Genomic DNA, 19,252 nt, shown 5'->3' with positions numbered 1-19,252 from the left:
AAGAGAGAGATCGCCAATAAGACTTATTCCTTCAGCGCAGTTTCCTCGAGAAAGTGGTTTTTAATCAAATCACATTTCAGCCATTAATTTTTCTTTCTACTTGGAAATGTTTTCCATTCACTCGGCTTTTATCTTCACAGAGTGTTTATTATCTGTTTTGTAGCTGCCATTTTTCCTTGTTATCCCAGTGGTACAAGAAAGGCCTGCAATTTATTTGCTCCGGGGGTGAATTAGAAATAGCAGCAAATTATTCAATGCAATGTATCGTCTTTATTTTTGTCATAGAAGAGGCTGCAATGAGACATATTTTGCTGGATAGTCCTTAAGAAAATGACTGTGCCGACAAGGTGCACAGTAATGTATCTCCCACCATATTTACAATGTCTGATGCCTTAACCCTTAAAGGGGCATTCCCATTTCAGGTTGTTATCCACTATCTATAGTTATTCCCTACCAAAATTGGTGGGGGTCTAACCGACGGGATACCCATCTATCCCGAAAATGGGAGCTAAATTGTCCCCAAATGAATGGTGTACTACCTAATTCCTTTTCTATGATGCTGCCGAATGCTTTCAAGATCAGTACTCAGAAATTTTCAGCAGCCCCATAGAGAATCAATGAAGTGGTAATTTCGTCAAGTGTATCTCCCTTCCACTCAATGGAAGGCTCCTTTGGGTCTGATGGATAGGGTAATAGTTAAGAAGGTGTAGTGGAAGGAAGCTAGTTGGCTAACATCCCAGCTAGAGTGTACAAGAGTAACATTCACCCAAAGTTCGGCAGGGGTTCCAGCGTTCAGAACCCTCCCCTGATCATGTTGGTAAATAGGGGACAGCAACCTGAGATGGGAATACCCCTTTGAGATGTGTGAACTTTTTTTTAGTTAGATCTCCAGGCTGCAGCCCTTGAAGTCACCGACTGGAGTCAAATGTGCTGCTGAGGATAGATCATAGGGAGCCACTGCCTCCTTAAAGGGGTATTCCAGGAAAAAAAACTTTTGTTTAAGATCGATTGGCTCCAGAAAATTAAACAGATTTGTAAATTACTTCTATTAAAAAATCTTAATCCTTTCAATAATTATCAGCTACTGAAGTTGAGTTGTTCTTGTCTGTCTGGAAACAGTGCTCTCTGCTGACATCTCTGCTTGTCTCAGGAACTGCACAGAGCATAATAGGTTTGCTATGGGAATTTGCATCTACTTTGGACAGCTCCCGAGACATTTGTCATCAGAGAGCACTTAGACAGAAAAGAACAACTCAACTTCAGCAGCTCATAAGTACTAAAAGGATTAAGATTTTTTTAATAGGAGTAATTTACAAATCTGTTTAACTTTCTGGAGCCAGTTGAGATGTAGGCAACATAGTCAAGGGTAGAGAGGAGCATATCCATTTGGCATGAAACTAATTCAGTCCAAAGATTCAGATTCATTATCCTGAAGAAAAAACATGACCAAGAGCAGCACTAGACAGGGTAAGGTAGCACTTCGTCACTTATGACAATACACATCCCTGCAGAAAAAAAAAAAAATTGATGTGTGGGTGTATTTTTCCTCAGATGTTGGTTTACATTCATTTAGGACAGTCAGATTAATAGCTCTTTGTTTATAGCAATTCCCAAAATAAAATTAGGAAATAAGCCAGCAATACCATATCTGACCACATGGTGTCTAGTTAGGTAGAAACCATGAACAATACTCCCCCTATTGGTGGAAAAAGGTAATTCAGCTGTTTAGTAATTTTCCCTGCTCTGCTTCAGAGTTGTATATTTGTGGGCGGCACCTCTTCTGATCTATACGGGCTCTTACTAGACACACACGGACTGCTCACTAGGCTGTTCCTGTATTTTAGGATATGGCCCCATTCACATGAATGAGGTGCTTTGCACTGGCCGGGAGAAGTCCATTACTGAATGCAAGTTTAAAGAGGCGAGTATAGCCGGCTGCCAACATGAAGAAGATGCAGCTGTGAGATGCAATGTTGCTCAGATGGGATATGGTGACCGGGTAAGTGTTGGTCATGCTGCACCAGTAGAGCAGTTATACATTTACAGCAGCACATTAAGGGATATATGGGAATGCACAATGCAGTAATAAAGGCAGTGACATGTGTCACTTCTGGGCAGGGAAGGAGTGCACACTATACTCGCCCACTCCACAATCCCTGCCTACTTATGTACCCGCCCTAGGCGACGGGTCTGTAACCATGGTGACAGTCCCTCCCTAGACAAGTGAGGGTAGTCAACTGTCAAAATAATAAAATAAAATAACACAGACACAGGTCAAAGAACAGTAGGGAGTAGACAGACTAACAGAAACAAAACTAACAAACACACACACAAAGTCAAAGTCCACTATCCGTGTCAAAACCAGGAACTGTCAAAACGCTAATACCAGAAGAAGACTCAGAGGGCGGAGCCAAAGGGAAAAAATGCCAGACATAACAGAAACAGTAGAAAGCTAGCTAGGAGTACAAACTGAGCTCTTTAGCAGGCAAAGACTGGGAGTAGACTGCCAGCTTATCTGGAGCCAGAACAGGTGCTCCAATCAAGGTCAGCAGACCAGTCCAGCCAGTTGGGCTTAACTCAGCAACAAAAAACAACAAAGAACCTGTCAGAACCTTTTAACCCTATAGTTTCTGACAGTACCCCCCTTTTAGGAGGGGCCACCGGACCCTTCACAACCTGAGAGTAAAGAGGTCTTGACTTGGATACAGATGGACCATCAATGTCCTCATCTGTATCCTCATCCTCCAAATCACACCACTCATTGGTGTCCTCACAGTCATCCTCCAGAATCTCTCTACTTCCCTCTGACTGCAAGTCAACAGGAGTACACGCCAAACTCTTATTGCCCATGGTGTCACATGACGCCGGTTCAGCCAGAGACTGATGCAAAACAGGCTTTACAATACTCTTAGGTGTTAAGTCAGATTGTACACTAGATGGAACAATGCCCCCCTAAAAGAATTCTGCAAGGCGTAGCTCTCTGGTAGGCATGACATATCTGTGTGCCCAAGTGGCCTCCACGATTGCCACTTGGATGTGGGTGCTTGACACAGGAGGCGATGAAGTGTGTATTCTCCCCACAGTAAAAACACAGGCCGTTTAGTTGACAACATCTTCTGTGCTCCTCTGGGGTACGAATTGACCCTATTTGCATGGGCTCCACCTCAGACACAGGTTGGTTATTATAGACAAGGAAATAGTCAAGCAAAAGAGGAGAATTGGAGGAAGATGAACACTCTTGTTTGTGCTCACGTAGATGTCTATCTAAACAGACAGCTAACATCACAGCTTGGTCAAGGGTGTAAGGAGAGGGGTAAGTCACCAGCATGTCTTTTAAGGTGTCAGATAATCCCAATTTAAACTGACAAATCAAGGCTGGAGTATTCCAGTTGGAGGCCATGCAACACTTTCTAAAATCTGCACAGTACTCCTCTACTGGTCTGCGACCTTGCTTTAATGTACGCAGTTGACTGTCAGTGTGCACAGCATGGTCCAGTTCAGTGTACCAGAGAACCAATCCCGCAAAAAGGCGTCCACTGAGGACAACTCCGGAGCATCGGGACCAAAGGAAAATACCCATTCTTGGGGAAACCCTTGCAAAAGAGACATAATGATACCCACTATTTTGGCCTCAGTACCAGATGTGTAAGGCCTTAATCTGAAGTACAATTTGCAGCTCTCGCAAAAGGTTTTGAACATCTAGCAGTTACCAGAAAATTGGTCAGGGAGACTAACTTGTAGCTCGACAGGAGCTGAAGCAGGAACAGATGACACCTAAGTTCGGGCAGACTCCAGCTCCTAAATTCTGGCTAGCAAGCTCTGAACTAACTGCTCCTGATCTTGCAACCTCTGAGTCAAGATCTGGACTAATGCTGACTGAGATCACTTATATTGCTGAAGTCTTTCAGCTAAATCATGGACAAGCTGAGTCAAGCCCTGCATTTGCTACAGCAAAGCAGACATTGTTTCCATAATGCAGGAACAAGGCAAATGCAGGTATATGGACCTGCTAAAATGTCATGTCTGGCAGGAAATGAGTGCACACTATACTCCACACTATACTCGCCCACTCCCCAATTCCTGCCGACTTATGTACCTGCCCTAGGCGTTGGGTTGGTAACCATGCTGACAGTCCCTCCCTAGACAAGTGAGGGGAGTCAACTGTCAAAATAAATAAAATACAATAATACAGACACAGGTTAAGGAACAGTAGGGAGCAGACAGACTAACAGAAACAAAACTAACAAACACAACACACAAAGTCAAAGTCCACTATCCGCGTCAAAACTAGGAGTTGTCAAAGTACAAAAATGCTAATAGCAGAAGAAAAGTCAGAGAGCAGAGCCAAAGGGTCAAAATGCCAGATATAACAGAAACAGTAGAAAGCTAGCTAGGAGTACAAACTGAGCTCTTTAGCAGGCAAAGACTGGGAGTAGACTGCCAGCTTATATGGAGCCAGAACAGGTGCTCCAATCAAGGTCAGCTGACCAGTCCAGCCAGCCAGGCGTAATCCAGCAACAAAAAACAACAAAGAACCTGTCAGAACCTTTTAACCCTATAGATTCTGACAACATGAGGACATATACGAATTGGTAATAAGACCTTATTTATAAAGGGCTTCTCCTCCAGATACCACAGATTCAAAATGTATATTAATAAAAGCCCAAGACTACTATAAAAGCATTAACTGTATTTAAAGAATATCCAATATTACTGTGTAAGAAAACTATTTACCTCACAATTTTATTTCAGATACGTCTGGTAGGAGGAAGATCAACCGAAGAAGGTAAAGTGGAGGTCCAGATGGTTGTTAAAGGTGTAAAGAAATGGGGAGCAGTATGTGGTGAACTGTGGGGAATTAATGAAGCCATGGTTGTGTGTCGGCAGCTCGGTTTGGGATTTGCCAACCATGCCATACAAGTAAGGACCCTATCTATAATATTGTTTGATGCATGAAACGTATAATATGTTATTAAAGAAGAACTTTGTATCAGGGTGGTATCCAGGGTGTTTGTACCAAAGAGACCATTTGGCTGTTATATTGGGCCCATATCTTGTGGGTGTTGTATGCATTTCAATGAGAACCTCCATATAGTTCTTCATAGTTACTGAAGAATTATAAGACAAACCTGGAAGTGGACTTATGGGTGAAGGCACCTGAACCTACTGTCACGAGTGGTTCAGTATGTGGTCTTCTGTAAGGAAGCCAATTTTTTATCATTGCCGGGGGGCTCAGCATCAAGAATGTATGCAACTATACAGATTTTAAAGGGGATACTGCTATCTCCTAAAGAAGTTATCTCCTATCCACAAAGTAGGCGACAAGCTGATCGTTGGGGAGGGGAGTGGGGGGCTGGCGGCAACCACTTGGACCCCCACCGATCATGCAGGAAAATTGTTACCCTGAATGAACAGACTGCCCTGAATGTGCGCTGCCAGCGCAGTGTCGGGCAATGTTAAGAAGTACCATAGCATTCTGTATAGGAATATGGATTCCCATAAAGAATAAATTACCTTGCATGCACTTCTGTTCATTTGGAGTGACAATTGTTATGATCGGTGTAGATTTTTGTTATCCCTTATTCTGTAGATAGGGGATAACATGGAGATAGGAATATACCTTTAGAGGGTTATTCCAGGAAAAAGTTTATATCAACTGGCCCCAGAAAGTTAAACAGATTTGTAAATTACTTCTATTAAAAAATCTTAATCCTTCCAATAATTATCAGCTGTTGCAGTTTAGTTGTTCTTTTCTGTCTGACAACAGTGCTCTCTGCTGACATCTCTGCTTGTCTCGGGAACTGCACAGAGTAGAAGAGGTTTGCTATGGGGATTTGCTTCTACTCTGGAAAGTTCCCGAGACATGTGTCATCAGAAAGCACTTAGACAGAAAAGAACAACTCAACTTCAGAAGTACTAAAAGGATTAAGATTTTTTTTTTATATATATATATATATATATATATATATATATATATAGAAGTAATTTACAAATCTGTTTAAACTTTCTGGAGCCAGTTGATATATAGTGTTGCTCGCAAATATTCGAAATGCGAATTTTATTCACGAATATCGAATATTCGCAAATTTGCGAATATTCGCGAATATAGCACTATATATTCGTAACTACTAATATTATTATTATTTTTTTATCACAGCACACATCACAGTGATCATCCCTCTCTGCTTCCAGTTTGTGTGGTGTAAAGAAGGCTCTAATACTACTGTGTGAGACTGGCGTGTGAATTTTCGCATATGCGAAAATTTGCATATGCTAATTTTTATATATGCTAATTTTCACATATACTAATTTTCGCATATGCGAATTTTCACATATATTCGTCCATATATTTGCGAAGTATCGCTAATTCGAATATGGCCTATGCCGCTCAACACTATTGATATATATAAAAAAAACATCCTTTATACCCTATGTACATTAGTCTAGTACTTTGAGAGTTGTGTTGCTCACATCTAGAAGTATCTAGTTTTTGGCCCATAGTAGTTGTAGACACCTCATGCCTGAGTAGTGGTATATGGAATGGCAGATTATCCCAATGTTTTGTCTCATTATCACATTAGGAGACTTGGTACTGGCAAGGAACTTCTGGTGCTGAAGATGTTGTGCTAAGCGGTGTGCGCTGCTCAGGCACAGAGCTGTCTATTCAGCAGTGCCGTCACCATAGCGTAGTACACTGTCCTCGAGGAGGGGGGCGCCGAGCTGCTGGAGTTACCTGTACAGAACGTAAGTATAATAAATGGTTTTATTAAACTTAGGGATGAGTGGATGATGTGTTGGTTTTCTCAAAAACGTTAGCCATATTGATCGGCAGTAGCAGGGGTGTTAATAGCATCTGGCAATTGGGGCCTATATAATCCCACCTTACTTAGTCTTTATATAGGGGGGTGTCATAAGAAAAAGTCTTGTCAATTTCTTCTTTGACTCTTTGCCCTACATCGGTTTCTCCAGAATGTTGTGTCTCCTGTTTGGGCCTTCAGACATCTCCATAGTATGAGCACGATTTCTGGGTTTCTTCATCTTATTGACACATTTCTTCTTCTTTGAAGTTATTGAGACATAATGTTCTTTTCCAGTAAGCTGGATCTTCTCATAAGGTGATCATAAAAGAATAAAGCTTCAGCCTAAAAAATGTACTTTTCAAGTGGATAGTTTATTCTCAGAGGTTTAACTTGAAGTTCTCAATGCAACATTTGCAGTGAAGCATTCCATCTACCAGGCACCATGTATAATACAGGCTATTGAATACCCTAAGGCAACCCCAAGCGTGGTCATCAAGTTCTACCAATAGGTCATGTTATCTGGATTGTCATAGTCTTTCACTGGTTATACAATTGTGGTCAGTGTATCAGGCATTTCCACAATTTTATTACCATATGAATTGTGATTTTATGGAACAGTCTACCTCAGGAACTGATCGCAGCAGGTAAAGTTGTCCGCTTCAAAACAGGGTTAGATACATTCCTACAATATAACATTAATGCTTATGCAGAAATATAGAATCACATCCCTTCCCCTTCATCCCCTTCCCTTCAATTCCTTGGTTGAACTTGATGCACGTAAGTCTTTTTTCAACCATACCAACTATGTAACTATGTATCTTGTGAAAGACCGAGAAAATCCTGAAAACATAAACTGTTGAGGGTACTTGAGGACCGTGCTTGGGAAACACTGCCCTAAGACACAAGCCTGCCACCTCTGCAGCTTTTGTAGCTATTTCCCTGTTTTACCGTTTAGTCATGCAAATTGTTAAAGGGGTGCCAGAAAGTTAAACAGATTTGTAAATGACTTCTATTAAAAAATCTTTACCCTTCCAGTACTTTTTAACGGCTGTATACAACAGAGGAAATTCTTTTCTTTTTGAATTTATTTTTTGTTTTGTCCACAGTGCTCTCTGCTGACACCTCTGTCCGTGTCAGGAACTGCCCAGAGCAGCATAGTTTTGCAATGGGGATTTTCTCCTGCTCTGGACAGTTCCTGACATGGACAGAGGTGTCAGAAGAGAGCACTGTGGTCAAGACAAAAAAGAAATTCAAAAAGAAAAGAATTTCCTCTCTAGCATACAGCTGCTAAAAAGTACTGGAAGGGTAAAGATTTTTTGATAGAAGCAATTTACAAATCGGTTTAACTTTCAGACACCAGTTGATTAAAAAAATGTTTTTTTTCCACCGAAGTACCCCTTTAAGTTTCCTTATCACCCACCATCCAGACCAACACAAGATTTTAAAGGTGTCAATACTAGAAAAATTCAGAAAAGGCTTTGTTGGAGATTGGACACCAGGAGTACAACTGGTTTCACAAACGAAGATGCAGTATAGGTCACTTATTCTAGAATACCAGTGAAAATGTGAACAAAAAAAATTGGTCAAGGAGGTGCTGCATAAAAACTTTGACTCATTAAAGACCCAGGTCAGCACAGGACCACATATTGTTTATCACAGTAAGGACGACGCATTTTGGCACTAACTCGTGCCTTCCTCAGGTCCAAAAAGGGTACTGCAGATTGTAGAGCATACAGAATGGGGTACTGGTCCAGAGGTCCTGTGTATTCAGCGTGCTGCCTTTGAATACACAGGACCTCCGGACCAGTACTCCATTCCGGACCATTACCCCATTCTGTATGCTCTACAATCTGGGGTGCCCTTTTTGGATCTGAGGAAGACACGAGTTAGTGCCGAAATGCGTCGTCCTTACTGTAATAAACTATACGTTGTCCTGTGCCGACCTGGATCTTTCAGGGGTTTGGTTCTTGGTCAGAGTGCAGCAGCCTTTCCTTAATACACCGTCCACTCTCCAAGAGAGTTGTACACTGAGGTGTAAAAACTCAGCAGGTCAGTATATCACTTTGGTGTGGTGGAGGGTGCACACCATTTGATATATGTTACGAGCGAGCGCCCCTGTTTTCAGTTTTTTGGTTTTCTCTCCCAATACTCTCTTGAATACCAGGAGTCCTCACTTATATAGTACCACACATTCAGAAGTAACATGAGGGAACTGAGTTCCTGCACTTTTTCCACAGCAGGAACACCTTTCCCATTAGCAGGAGTCCTGTAGGAACTGCCCTTGAGTCGAAATCTATACAGTAAATTCCCCCACTTTTTTCTCAGGACTTGACCCCTGGTGACTAATAGATGCCCTCAAGAACCCTTTCTGCATCTTCATGACTGGAAGTCTCCAGGGCCGGGGCAGAAACTATAGGGAGTGCAGAGGTAGCAGTTGCACCGGGACCCTGTGACTGAGGGGGCCCCAAGGATCAGGGGCAGACAAACCACATGTGCAGCATGTTCAGCTGCACAGGGGCCCACCACTACACATGGGCCCTCAGGCACTGGCCAAGGGCCCCCTTGAGAGAGAGGTGCAGCTGGTGAGAATCCAGGACAGTTGTCCCGATCCCCACTCAGACAAGCGCTATTTTTTTTTTTACAATCCCTGCGCTGCTCCTGCTCCGGTATCATTAGGGAGACCGGCAGTAGCGCAGGGATGAAGTCACCTGATTCATGGCTCCGCCCCCAGCACAGGAAGAGGGCAGAGGCCAAGAGCTGACAGGCCTCCCAGGAGCACAGCGGCTGTGAGGGGAAGTTATGTCCCTGTCCTGCCTCTCTTCTCACTAGCAGTATAACCTGGGGCTGGGGGGTAGCAGCCCAGTGGGGTCACTTTCCCTGCTCCGGGGTCCACAGGTCACCTACAGGTCACATTACAAGAACAATTTTTGGGAAAAATTGCGTCAAAAATGGCGCGTTTTTTACCACGATTTTGAAAAATCGCGATAAAACTGCGCCATTTTTGCTGCAATTTTTTAAAAAAATTGTCCTTGTAATGTGACCTGTAGGTGACCTGTGGACCCCGGAAGAGGGAAAGTGACCCCACTGGGGCCACAACATGTGGACACACTGCTTGTTTAATTATCATTAATCCACTAAGGCAGTGTTTCCCAACCAGGGAGCCTCCAGCTGTTGCAAAACTACAACTTCCGGACAGCTAAAGACTGTCCGGGCATGCTGGGAGTTGTATTTTTGCAACAGCTGGAGGCACACTGGTTGGTAAACACTGAGATAGATTGACTGGGCATAGATCAGTGTTTTCCTACCATGGTGCCTCCAGCTGTTGCAAAACTACAGTCCAGGCATGCTGGGAGTTGTAGTTTTGCAACAGCTGGAGACACCCTGGTTGGAAAACACTATTTATCTACCTATTGATCTATCCATCCCACAGGGTGCCTCCAGCTGTTGCAAAACTACAACTCCCAGCATACCTCAACAGCCAAAGGCCCAGGAGTTGTAGTTTTTTAGTTTTGCAACATCTGGAGGCACCCTGGTTGGTAAAAAGACATCCATGTCCTATCTATCATCTATCTATCTACTGTATCTATCTTATATATATCTATCTCTATCTATCATCTATCTATCCATCTAATATCTTTCTATCTATCTTTCTATCTATCTATCTCACATCTATCTATCCATCTTATATCTATCTGTCTATCTATCTCATATCTATCTATCTCATATCTATCTAAATATCTCTCTATCTATCTATCTATCTCATATCCATCTCATATCTATCTGTCTATCTATCTCATATCTATGTATCTCACATCTATCTATCCATCTATCTATCTATCCATCTCATATCTATCTATCTCATATCTATCTATCTATCTATCTATCTCATATCTATCTATCTCACATCTATCTATCCATCCATCTAATATCTATCTATATATCTATCTCACATCCATCTCATATCTATCTGTCTATTTATCTCATATCTATCTGTCTATCTATCTCATATCTATCTATCTATCTTTCTATCTATATCCATCTCATATCTATCTATTTATCTATCTAATATCTATCTCATATCTATCTATTTATCTATCTATCTATCGATCTCATATCTATCTATCTATCTATCTATCTATCTCTCTCTCTCATATCTATCTATCTCATATCTATCTCATATCTATCTATCTCATCTATCTATCTATCTATCTATCAATCTATCTCTATCAATCTATCTCATATCTATCTATCTCATATCTATCTATCTATCTATCTATCTATCTATCTCATATCTATCTATCTATCTATCTCATATCTATCTATCTCATATCTATCTATCATCTATCTATCTCATATCTATCTATCATCTATCTATCTCATATCTATCTATCTATCTCATATCTCATATTTATCTCCTACCTGAACAATTGATGTATGGGGGGGGGGGGGGGGCGCAGGCACGTTCTTTGCACAGGGGCCCTATATGGCCCTATATGTCTGTGTCCGCCCCTGCCAAGGATCCATAGGAAGACACCAGTAGTAGGAATGGCACATGGTAGACATGGGAAAAAACAATTGGTTCTGTGAGACCCTGGCAAGGTTCCCGCGGAATTCCGGCAGAAAATTCCGATTTCGGCTAAGAGGCGCACACCCAAATGTTGTGCAAAGAAGCGGGCTTTATTAATTCATAAAACATGCAGTGTGAACGGGACAACGTGTTTCAAAGGTTTTCCTTCTTCTTCAGGTGCTTTTAAAAAGGACCTGAAGAAGAAGGAAAACCTTTGAAACGCGTGTGTCACAAATATAGTACATAGTGAGAGGTAATTTACTAGCTATAGTGATTTCATACTGCCATCCAAAAGGAATTGCGCTACACATGTCCCTTTCCTAATTCAACGAAAGATCTAGAGTATTTCTTTAGTTTTTACTTGATGTAGATAAAATGTTATATACTGTTGTAGTAGTAGGATCATATGAGGCAGCAGAAATGTACAGTAACTGTATGTGATGTCCTGGTAGATGCGCCTGACCTCATCTTGAACGCACAGTTGGTTCAGGAGTCATCCTACCTCGAAGACCGACCCCTGAGCATGCTGGAGTGTGCGCACGAGGAGGAATGCCTGTCTAAGTCTGCAGATGACATGGCCTGGCCCTATGGGCACCGAAGACTCTTACGCTTCTCATCTCAAATACACAACATTGGGAGAGCAGATTTTACCCCTCGAAACGGGAGACACACATGGACATGGCACGAATGTCACAGGTAATCACATTGCTAAAAGTGGGAGACACTAGGATGTTAATGGTCGCTGTTGTATCAAACACCTTCCCCTCCATGTGATAGTCTAGATCAGTGGTCTTCAACCTGCGGACCTCCAGATGTTGCAAAACTACAACTCCCAGCATGCCCGGACAGCCGTTGGCTGTCCGGGCATGCTGGAAGTTGTAGTTTTGCAACATCTGGAGGTCCGCAGTTTGAAGACCACTCGTCTAGATGATTCCGAACATAATTGTAAATCACTTTATTAACCAAAACCAAAAATGCTGTAAAAACATGAGAAAAATGCAGCAACAATTCAATGTGTGAACACATTTAGGAGCCAGATGCCCCACGTCATGTAACGTGATGTCACTACGCAACTTGAAGTTATGTGACATCATATGATCAGTCATTAGTGTTCACTCATCTGTCCCTGTGTAACAGTCATTAGTGTCCTCTCATCTCTCCGAGTCACAGTCATTTGTGTCCCCTTATCTCTCCTAGTGTCACAGCCATTTGTGTCCCCTTATCTCTCCCTGTGTCACAGTCATTTCTGTCGCCTTATCTCTCCCTGTGTCACAGTCATTAGTGTCCCCCTCATCTGTCCCTGTGTCAAAGTCATTAGTGTCCCCTCATCTGTCCCTATCTTAGTCATTAGTGTCCCCTCATCTGTCCCTGTGTCACAGTCATTAGTGTCCCCTCATCACCCCCTTTGCCACAGTCATTAATGTCCCCTCATCTTTCCCCGTATAACAGTCATTAGTGTCCCCTCATCTGTCCCTGTGTCACAGTCATTAGTGTCCCCTCATCTGTCCCTGTGTCACAGTCAAGTGTCCCCTCATCTGTCCCTGTGTCACAGTCATTAGTGTCCCCTCATCTGTCCCTGTGTCACAGTCAATAGTGTCCCCTCATCTGTCCCTGTGTCACAGTCATTAGTGTCCCCTCATCTGTCCCTGTGTCACAGTCAATAGTGTCCCCTTATCACCCCCTTTGCCACCGTCATTAATGTCCCCTCATCTTTCCCCGTGTAACAGTCATTAGTGTCCCCTCATCTGTCCCTGTGTCAGTCATTAGTGTCCCCTCATCTGTCCCTGTGTAACAGTCATTAGTTTCCCCTCATCTTTCCCTGTGTAACAGTCATTAGTGTCCCCTCATCTGTCCCTGTGTCACAGTCATTAGTGTCCCCTCATCTGTCCCTGTGTCACAGTCAATAGTGTCCGCTCATCACCCCCTTTGCCACAGTCATTAATGTCCCCTCATCTTTCCCCGTGTCACAGTCATTAGTGTCCCCTCATCTGTCCCTGTGTCAGTCATTAGTGTCCCCTCATCTGTCCCTGTGTAACAGTCATTAGTGTCCCCTCATCTGTCCCTGTGTATCAGTCATTAGTGTCCCCTCATCTTTCCCTGTGTAACAGTCATTAGTGTCCCCTCATCTGTCCCTGTGTCACAGTCATTAGTGTCCCCTTATCTGTCCCTGTGTCACAGTCAAGTGTCCCCTCATCTGTCCCTGTGTCACAGTCATTAGTGTCCCCTCATCTGTCCCTGTGTCACAGTCAATAGTGTCCCCTCATCTGTCCCTGTGTCACAGTCATTAGTGTCCCCTCATCTGTCCCTGTGTCATAGTCAATAGTGTCCCCTTATCACCCCCTTTGCCACCGTCATTAATGTCCCCTCATCTTTCCCCGAGTAACAGTCATTAGTGTTCCCTCATCTGTCCCTGTGTAACAGTCATTAGTGTCCCCTCATCTGTCCCTGTGTATCAGTCATTAGTGTCCCCTCATCTTTCCCTGTGTAACAGTCATTAGTGTCCCCTCATCTGTCCCTGTGTCACAGTCATTAGTGTCCCCTTATCTGTCCCTGTCTCACAGTCAAGTGTCCCCTCATCTGTCCCTGTGTCACAGTCATTAGTGTCCCCTCATCTGTCCCTGTGTCACAGTCAATAGTGTCCCCTCATCTGTCCCTGTGTCACAGTCATTAGTGTCCCCTCATCTGTCCCTGTGTCATAGTCAATAGTGTCCCCTTATCACCCCCTTTGCCACCGTCATTAATGTCCCCTCATCTTTCCCCGAGTAACAGTCATTAGTGTTCCCTCATCTGTCCCTGTGTAACAGTCATTAGTTTCCCCTCATCTTTCCCTGTGTAACAGTCATTAGTGTCCCCTAATCTGTCCCTGTGTCACAGTCATTAGTGTCCCCTCATCTGTCCCTGTGTCACAGTCAATAGTGTCCGCTCATCACCCCCTTTGCCACAGTCATTAATGTCCCCTCATCTTTCCCCGTGTCACAGTCATTAGTGTCCCCTCATCTGTCCCTGTGTCAGTCATTAGTGTCCCCTCATATGTCCCTGTGTAACAGTCATTAGTGTCCCCTCATCTTTCCCTGTGTAACAGTCATTAGTGTCCCCTCATCTGTCCCTGTGTCACAGTCATTAGTGTCCCCTCATCTGTCCCTGTGTCACAGTCAATAGTGTCCCCTCATCACCCCCTTTGCCACAGTCATTAATGTCCCCTCATCTTTCCCCGTGTCACAGTCATTAGTGTCCCCTCGTTTTTCCCCTTGTGTCACAGTCATTAGTGTCTCCTTATCTTTCCCTGTGTCACAATCAAAAATGTATCCTCATCTCTACAGGTCTCGATCATTAGTGTCCCCTCATCTCCCCGTGTCACTGTTATTAGTATCCCATCATCTCCACTCTCATATGTCACGATTAATAGTGTCCCCCTCATCTCCTCTCATCTGTCATGATCATTAGTGTCCCTATCATGTGTCACAATCTGTAGTGTCCCTTCATCTTTGAAAAAATACTGTAGCACTGGAGGTAGAATGGGGGATCAGTGCAGAAACTGAGGTAAAGGTAAGTAAAACATTTTTTTTTTTTTTCAAAGATGAATAACCCCTAATGGAAAGAGCTGACAAAAACCTAGATGCCACATTGACATTCTTAGTTGCCATGACGGTCTGGCATCTAGGATTTGTGAAGCCCTGTCAAAACATTAGTCTGCATACCTTATCCCTTACATCCTTTACTATGTTCATCTTTAAAGGGGTACTCTGATGGAAAACAATTTATTAAATATCAATTGGCTTCAGAAAGTTAAACAGATTTGTAAATTACTTCTATTAAAAAAATATTAACCCTTTCAGTTCCTATCAGCTGCTATATACTACAGAGGAAGTTCTTTTCAGTCTGACCACAGTGCTCTCTGCTGACACCTCTGTCTGTATCAGGAACTGTCTGGAGCAGGAGAAAATCCCCATAGAAAACTTCTCCTGCACTGGACAATTCCTGACATGTACAGAGGTGTCAGCAGAGAGCACTGTGGTCAGACTGAAAATAGCGACACAACTTCCTCTGGAGCATACAGCAGCTGATAAGTACTTAGGATAAAAAAAATGTATATCATAATATGAAAAAGTAATTTACATATCTGTTTAACTTTCTGGCACCAGTAGATTTGAAAAAAAATGTTTTCCACTGGAGCACCCCTTTAAGGGGCACTCTGGATTTTTTTTTTATTTCACTGTGCTACAGGGGCTGTCAAGTTAGTGTAGTTCATAGTATAATGTCTGTACCTGTGTTTGATGGTGGTCTCACAATTCTTATGTGATCTTTGCCTCCGTGTTAATTTTTTAGCAGCAAACAAAATGAGCATCGTCTCAGGCTTTTTTCAGGTTGCAGTGACAATACATTAAACGCCGGGTGTTAAAAGGGAGCATGGCAGTGCTTCAATTGTTAGAGTGACCACTGGGTGGGAGGGAGATCATTCTCCACAGGGCTGAAGGAAATTGTAGTATCAAGCACAGCATGCATGGAAGGGAGCCTAGCTGTGCTGCAATAGGTGGGGTGGTTGATGTGTGGGAGCGAGAAAAGTGACTTCACACAAACAAGGGATCCTGGGACTTGTACTTGGAGGGAGATAACTCAAACAGCAAATAGACATTTTATAAAAAGAAATCAGCAGTATTATGGTGGACTCACAACACAGCCATTCAGCCCCAAGACAAGCACGGATCCTTTCTAAGTCCATTACTGTCTGAAAGGAAAGTACTAAAATCACTGTATGTAGTTTAACCCCTTTAAGGCCCATGAATAAGATTACAAAAATAGAATTAAGGTCAAATTAGATTTTTCTTTGATTTGTATTGGATTTTCATCCCTTGAAGGAGCTCACGCCGCAGAAAAGAATAGTTGTGATCATGTCAGATGAGTTCCTTTATAACAAGCCCTTCCGCACAGCAGTACCTTGTCAGGAGCAGCAGGCAGCGTCTAAGCGCTGGGAAAGTGATTTCTATAAGCAGAAAAACGCATCACTAATATAGGCCCCCCCAGCATGTTCCCTCAGCGCCCGCGAGCACACGGCTGCCTGCTCCAGCAATTAGCTTCAGAGGAATACCGAAAACCAGAGCCGGCGAAATGCACAAAACACTACATTATACCCAAGAGGGTGTAGGCTGCCATTCTTCAGAACAAATATATATTTTTTGCGCCTTTATCGCCATCCTAAATTCCTCACACTGACAGATGAAATAATACTGGTTGTTTTTATTTATTCATTTTTTAGTAAAGATTTTTGTTGTTTTTGTTTTTTTACAAAAGAACAACCTAAAAGAAAAAAAAGAGGTATTGATAGTAACTTACTGTAGGTTTAAAGGGGTACTCCTCCCCTAATACATCTTATCCCCTATCCATCTTATGTCTGATTGCGGGGGTCCCGCGGCTGGGGACCCCCGCAATCTGTTATTCCGCACCCACCTTTGTGAGTGATGCGTCACGAACTAGGTGCCGGAGTATCGTGATGTCACGACTCTGCCCCTGTTTGATGTCATGCCCCGCCCCCTCAATGCAAGTCTATGGGAGGGGGCATGACATGAGTATCTGACATGAAACTTGTTGACAGTTTCTACTGTTTCTAGCTCGGAGGAATAATAAAAACTTTTTCTTAAAGGGGTACTCTGCTGCTCAGCGTTTGGAACAAAATGTTCTGAATGCTAAGAGCCGGCGCTGGCAGCTCGGGACATCATTGCCCCGCCCCCTCATGATGTCACGCCCCGCCCCCTCAATGCAAGCCTATGGGAGGGGGCGTGATGGCTGTCACGCCCCATCCCATAGACTTACATTGAGGGGGTGGGCTGTGACGTCATGAGGGGTGGGGCTATGACGTCACGAGCTTCCGGCGCCGGCTCTTAGCATTCGGAACATTTTGTTCCAAATGCGAAGCAGCGGAGTACCCCTTTAAGATCAGTAAAAGATTAGTAATTTATTTGACTGCGATTCTTAAGAAGAAATATTTTGTTGTGAACATTCATTGCTCTGAATTCCGCACATTGAAAGCCAACAAATAGCCATTCAAGACGGTGGCAGATGAAACAATGGTGTTATGGTTTTGTTTCGTTTTTCAAGAAAATAATAATAATAATAATAATTTAAAAAACAAAGGAAAAACAAGGAAACAAAAATGTGATCTACATAATAAATATACAGCTGAATTTGTCATTTAACTGTTTGTAACTTTAACTGCAAACCTAAGCAAAACTATAAATAACACATTGAAGGGGATGTTTAAAGGGGTAGTCCGGGTTTAGAAAGATTTTGGATAAAGGGATAAGTGTCTAAAATTTCTGTCTGAAAAGAGGGTGGAAAAGTCTCTACTTCTGTCCAAAAAGGGGAGGTTGCGGTCTCTTAAATATTTGTTGCGTCAAAACTTTTTAAAGATGATAGTAATGCTTTAAAGGGGTACTCCCGTGGAAACCTTTTTTTTTTTTTTAAATCATCTGGTGCCAGAAAGTTAAACAGATTTGTAAATCACTTCTATTAAAAAATCTTAATCCTTCCAGTACTTTTTAGGGGCTGTATACTAAAGAGAAATCCAAAAAAGAAATGCATTTCCTCTGATGACATGTCCACAGTGCTCTCTGCTGACCTCTGCTGTCCATTTTAGGAACTGTCCAGAGCAGGAGAAAATCCCCATAGCAAACATATGCTGCTCAGGACAGTTCCTAAAATGGACAGCAGAAGTCAGCAGAGAGCACTGTGGTCAAGACGTTAGAGGAAATGCATTTCTTTTTGGGATTTCTCTTTAGTATACAGCCCCTAAAAAGTACTGGAAGGATTATGATTTTTTAATAGAAGTGATTTACAAATCTTTTCAACTTTCTGGCACCAGTTGATTTAAAAAAAAAAAAAAAAAGTTTTCCACGGGAGTACCCCTTTAAAGGGAAACTGACAACGAACTGCGGTTGAACTGGATTACAATGAGGGATCACTTACCTGGATCCACAGTTCCAGAGATACAGGGTGTATTAGCCGGCATTGCTAATATGGAAATGGCCGGTTCTGCACAATGGAGGTGAGACCCAGTATATCCAGCACCCCTGCTGGTGACCATGAAAATGACAATTTCTGATTCTATAGTTGCTTCGGACTGGTATAGGTAGTAGATTAAAGGGGTACTCCGCTGCTCAGCGTTTGGAACAAACTGTTCCGAACGCTGGAGCCAATGCCGGGAGCTTGTGATGTCTCAGCCCTGCCCCCTCTTATGTTGCCACATCCCTCCCCTCAATGCAAGTCTATGGGAGGGGGCGTGACAGCTGTCACGCCCCCTCCCATAGACTTTCATTGAGGGGGCGGGATGTCATGATGGTGTGGGGCTATGACATAACGAGCTCCCGGTGCCGGCTCCAGCATTCGGAACAGTTTGTTCGAAACGCTGAGCAGTGGAGTACCCCTTTAAAGGGATTGTCCACTTTTTGTGTTAGATAAGACCCTAACAAAAAGTACAATCTCCTGTCCTAGCGATCAGATATAATTTCTGAGGGGAACAAGCAGCAAATGTTCAATTGCCCTATAGCACCCCCACAGGAGGAATGAAGCATTACACAGTTTCTATTTAAATCAGCGAGTGAATTGGGTAATACATAGACATGCTGAGTCCTCCAGCGCAAGAGACACTTTTTGTAGCCACTCTTCTTCCTGGCTAAAAGATGGGAATGGACAGAGACCCCCCCCCCTTCTTTTTATTAACTCACTAATAAAGGATTTCAGTATTATTTATTATAGAAGACAACCCCCTTAAAAAATGATGTTTTGCCACAGCACAGGCTCCCAATATTGATCAATATATATTTTCTGGTTTATGGAGACAGCCAGCATCCACATATCTGTATCTGTCATATCCTATATGTATGGAAAGCCA

General features: G+C 42.9%; 1 protein-coding gene across 5 annotated transcripts in view; it reads left to right on the top strand.

Moving 5' to 3' along the window:
- Window positions 1-19,252, top strand: part of LOXL4 (lysyl oxidase like 4) — a 128,005-nt gene that overhangs the window by 92,336 nt on the left and 16,417 nt on the right. For all 5 annotated transcript variants that reach the window (XM_056529561.1, XM_056529560.1, XM_056529562.1 and 2 more), the window contains 4 exons: window positions 1,845-1,999; window positions 4,753-4,920; window positions 6,582-6,744; window positions 11,820-12,063. In XM_056529561.1, coding sequence (XP_056385536.1) covers window positions 1,845-1,999; window positions 4,753-4,920; window positions 6,582-6,744; window positions 11,820-12,063 — 730 coding nt within the window. The remainder of the gene's footprint in view (window positions 1-1,844; window positions 2,000-4,752; window positions 4,921-6,581; window positions 6,745-11,819; window positions 12,064-19,252) is intronic.

This window comes from Hyla sarda, chromosome 7, assembly GCF_029499605.1.
Source record: "Hyla sarda isolate aHylSar1 chromosome 7, aHylSar1.hap1, whole genome shotgun sequence".
Taxonomy (NCBI): Eukaryota; Metazoa; Chordata; class Amphibia; order Anura; family Hylidae; genus Hyla; species Hyla sarda.
Note: the sequence above shows the minus strand (reverse complement) of the source record. Positions and strands in the feature narration are given on the sequence as shown.